The following is a 1,712-nucleotide window of genomic DNA, read 5'->3' on the forward strand; positions in this document are numbered from 1 at the left end:
ATTATTATTATTTATTTTATATTAATTAATATTGTATTGTAATTTTATTTAAAAACAGCATTATTCATAATTCTAATTTTGTTAAATATAACAATAATAATAATAAGGATTATTATTATTATTGTTGTTGTTTTTTTAATGTATATTTATATTGATGCATAATCACAAAATGTTGGGACAAATTGTGCAGTCCTACAGACTAGCACAGCAAATCTTGAGCTTTTTTTATTGCATTTTAAATCACATTTTTATCAGAAAAAAATGCAATTATATTTTTCCCCCAAATCATGCAGCCATATCCGTGTTGTTCACAGTACATGGAAGACAACTCCCACAGTTTTGGACACTTCCGGGAACCGGACTACACCGGCTCATATTCGCCTTGGTCATGTGACACCTTCGGTTCCTACATTGGCAGCAAAGATATAAAGTCCAAGGAGGGCATGAACTCCATGGACACAGTAAGTTTCGCATGTTTAGAGGTACATAAGGGATTCTCAAGCAGGTGTATTTTTACCAAAAAATAAAAATGGTCAAAGGCACACATTGAAGGAGAACCTGAGCTTAAAATTTTTTTTAAATTTGAGATATTTAAAGCTGAAAGGCTTCACATTGCAGGGGGATTTTGTCCCGTTTCTCCCACACATTCAGATTTGTGCTGTTTTCAGTGGCTGTTCCATTACAAAAGGTTATCAGTGTTTATTCTGTCTAGTTTGTACTAATCATACTATTGACAAACCAAAGGCCATAAATATATCACAGGCGACCAGTGAGTTTTGTTAATGGATCAGGCTTATTCCATGTTAACGCTTGGATAATATTCTTAAATATTAAATAGTGAAGTTGGATGTATTTAAATAATAGCATGCTGAATAATTAGCATATTCAAATAGGATTCTTGAGCTAACTGTAACCATTTCTCGCAGCAAAATATAGACAAAGGCAAAAGTCTGAGAGCACATGGCTTGGAGCTTCAGCGCAGAGCAGCAGATGTCAAAGACGACGACCCCATCATTCCCTTTGGCTCCCTGCCCACCGTGTCTCGTTTTGGGGCCATCTCGCGCACGTCTAAACCGGGCTACCCGCCAAACAGTCCCATGCCACCCTTGCCAAAGTCAGCCAAGCACACCGCTTCAGCTGGTACACTCCTCCTGCTTTGTGTCAGCATTGCTAATGGGACAACATGATTATTTCAGTGTTTTTGAATGGTCTTTGTCTTCTCTTTAAGCTGACTACTCCTATGCGAATCACAGCGGGTGGAGAGGCGACTCTTACCAGTCACACCAAACGTCTCAGGGGCACTTCAGCGAGCGGTATGTCTCCAGCCCCACCCTTTACAATAATCTCTTTACAATAAAATCTAAAGTTTTATTCTAGAACTGTTCTAAATGAGTGAAATATTTTCCGCTTATCCCGCAGATCCAGTTTATCCCCTGCCGTGCAGGCGCGTGAGCAGCTGAGGATGGAGCTACAGCAGGTCAACCTCCAAATCAGCCAACAGACGCAGAGTCGCGGCCTGGAGGTGAGACTGTCTGCCCTGCTGGATGTGTCATTTTATAGGCCTGTTCACATCTTGTCCGATCTAACTAAATGACACCAAAATATAAACTATTCACTTAAAACAATATATGCAGTACATAAAAATGTATTTTATTCTTTTTTATTTGTATATTAGTGCAGTCAAACGATTAATCGCATCCAAAATAAAAGTT

At 38.7% G+C, this 1,712-nt stretch overlaps 1 protein-coding gene across 1 annotated transcript; it reads left to right on the forward strand.

The window, feature by feature from the left end:
* Nucleotides 1–314: 314 nt before the first annotated feature.
* Nucleotides 315–1,621, forward strand: LOC107683082 (roquin-1-like; the record flags this gene model as incomplete). Its single annotated transcript, XM_016479168.1, has 4 exons — nucleotides 315–461; nucleotides 927–1,140; nucleotides 1,229–1,313; nucleotides 1,420–1,621. Coding segments are annotated over 4 exons (621 nt in total), but the record flags the coding sequence as incomplete, so codon positions are not given.
* Nucleotides 1,622–1,712: the final 91 nt, after the last annotated feature.

The sequence above is a fragment of the Sinocyclocheilus anshuiensis genome, unplaced genomic scaffold (assembly GCF_001515605.1).
Source record: "Sinocyclocheilus anshuiensis isolate Anshui unplaced genomic scaffold, SAMN03320099.WGS_v1.1 C32901734, whole genome shotgun sequence".
Classification (NCBI taxonomy): Eukaryota; Metazoa; Chordata; class Actinopteri; order Cypriniformes; family Cyprinidae; genus Sinocyclocheilus; species Sinocyclocheilus anshuiensis.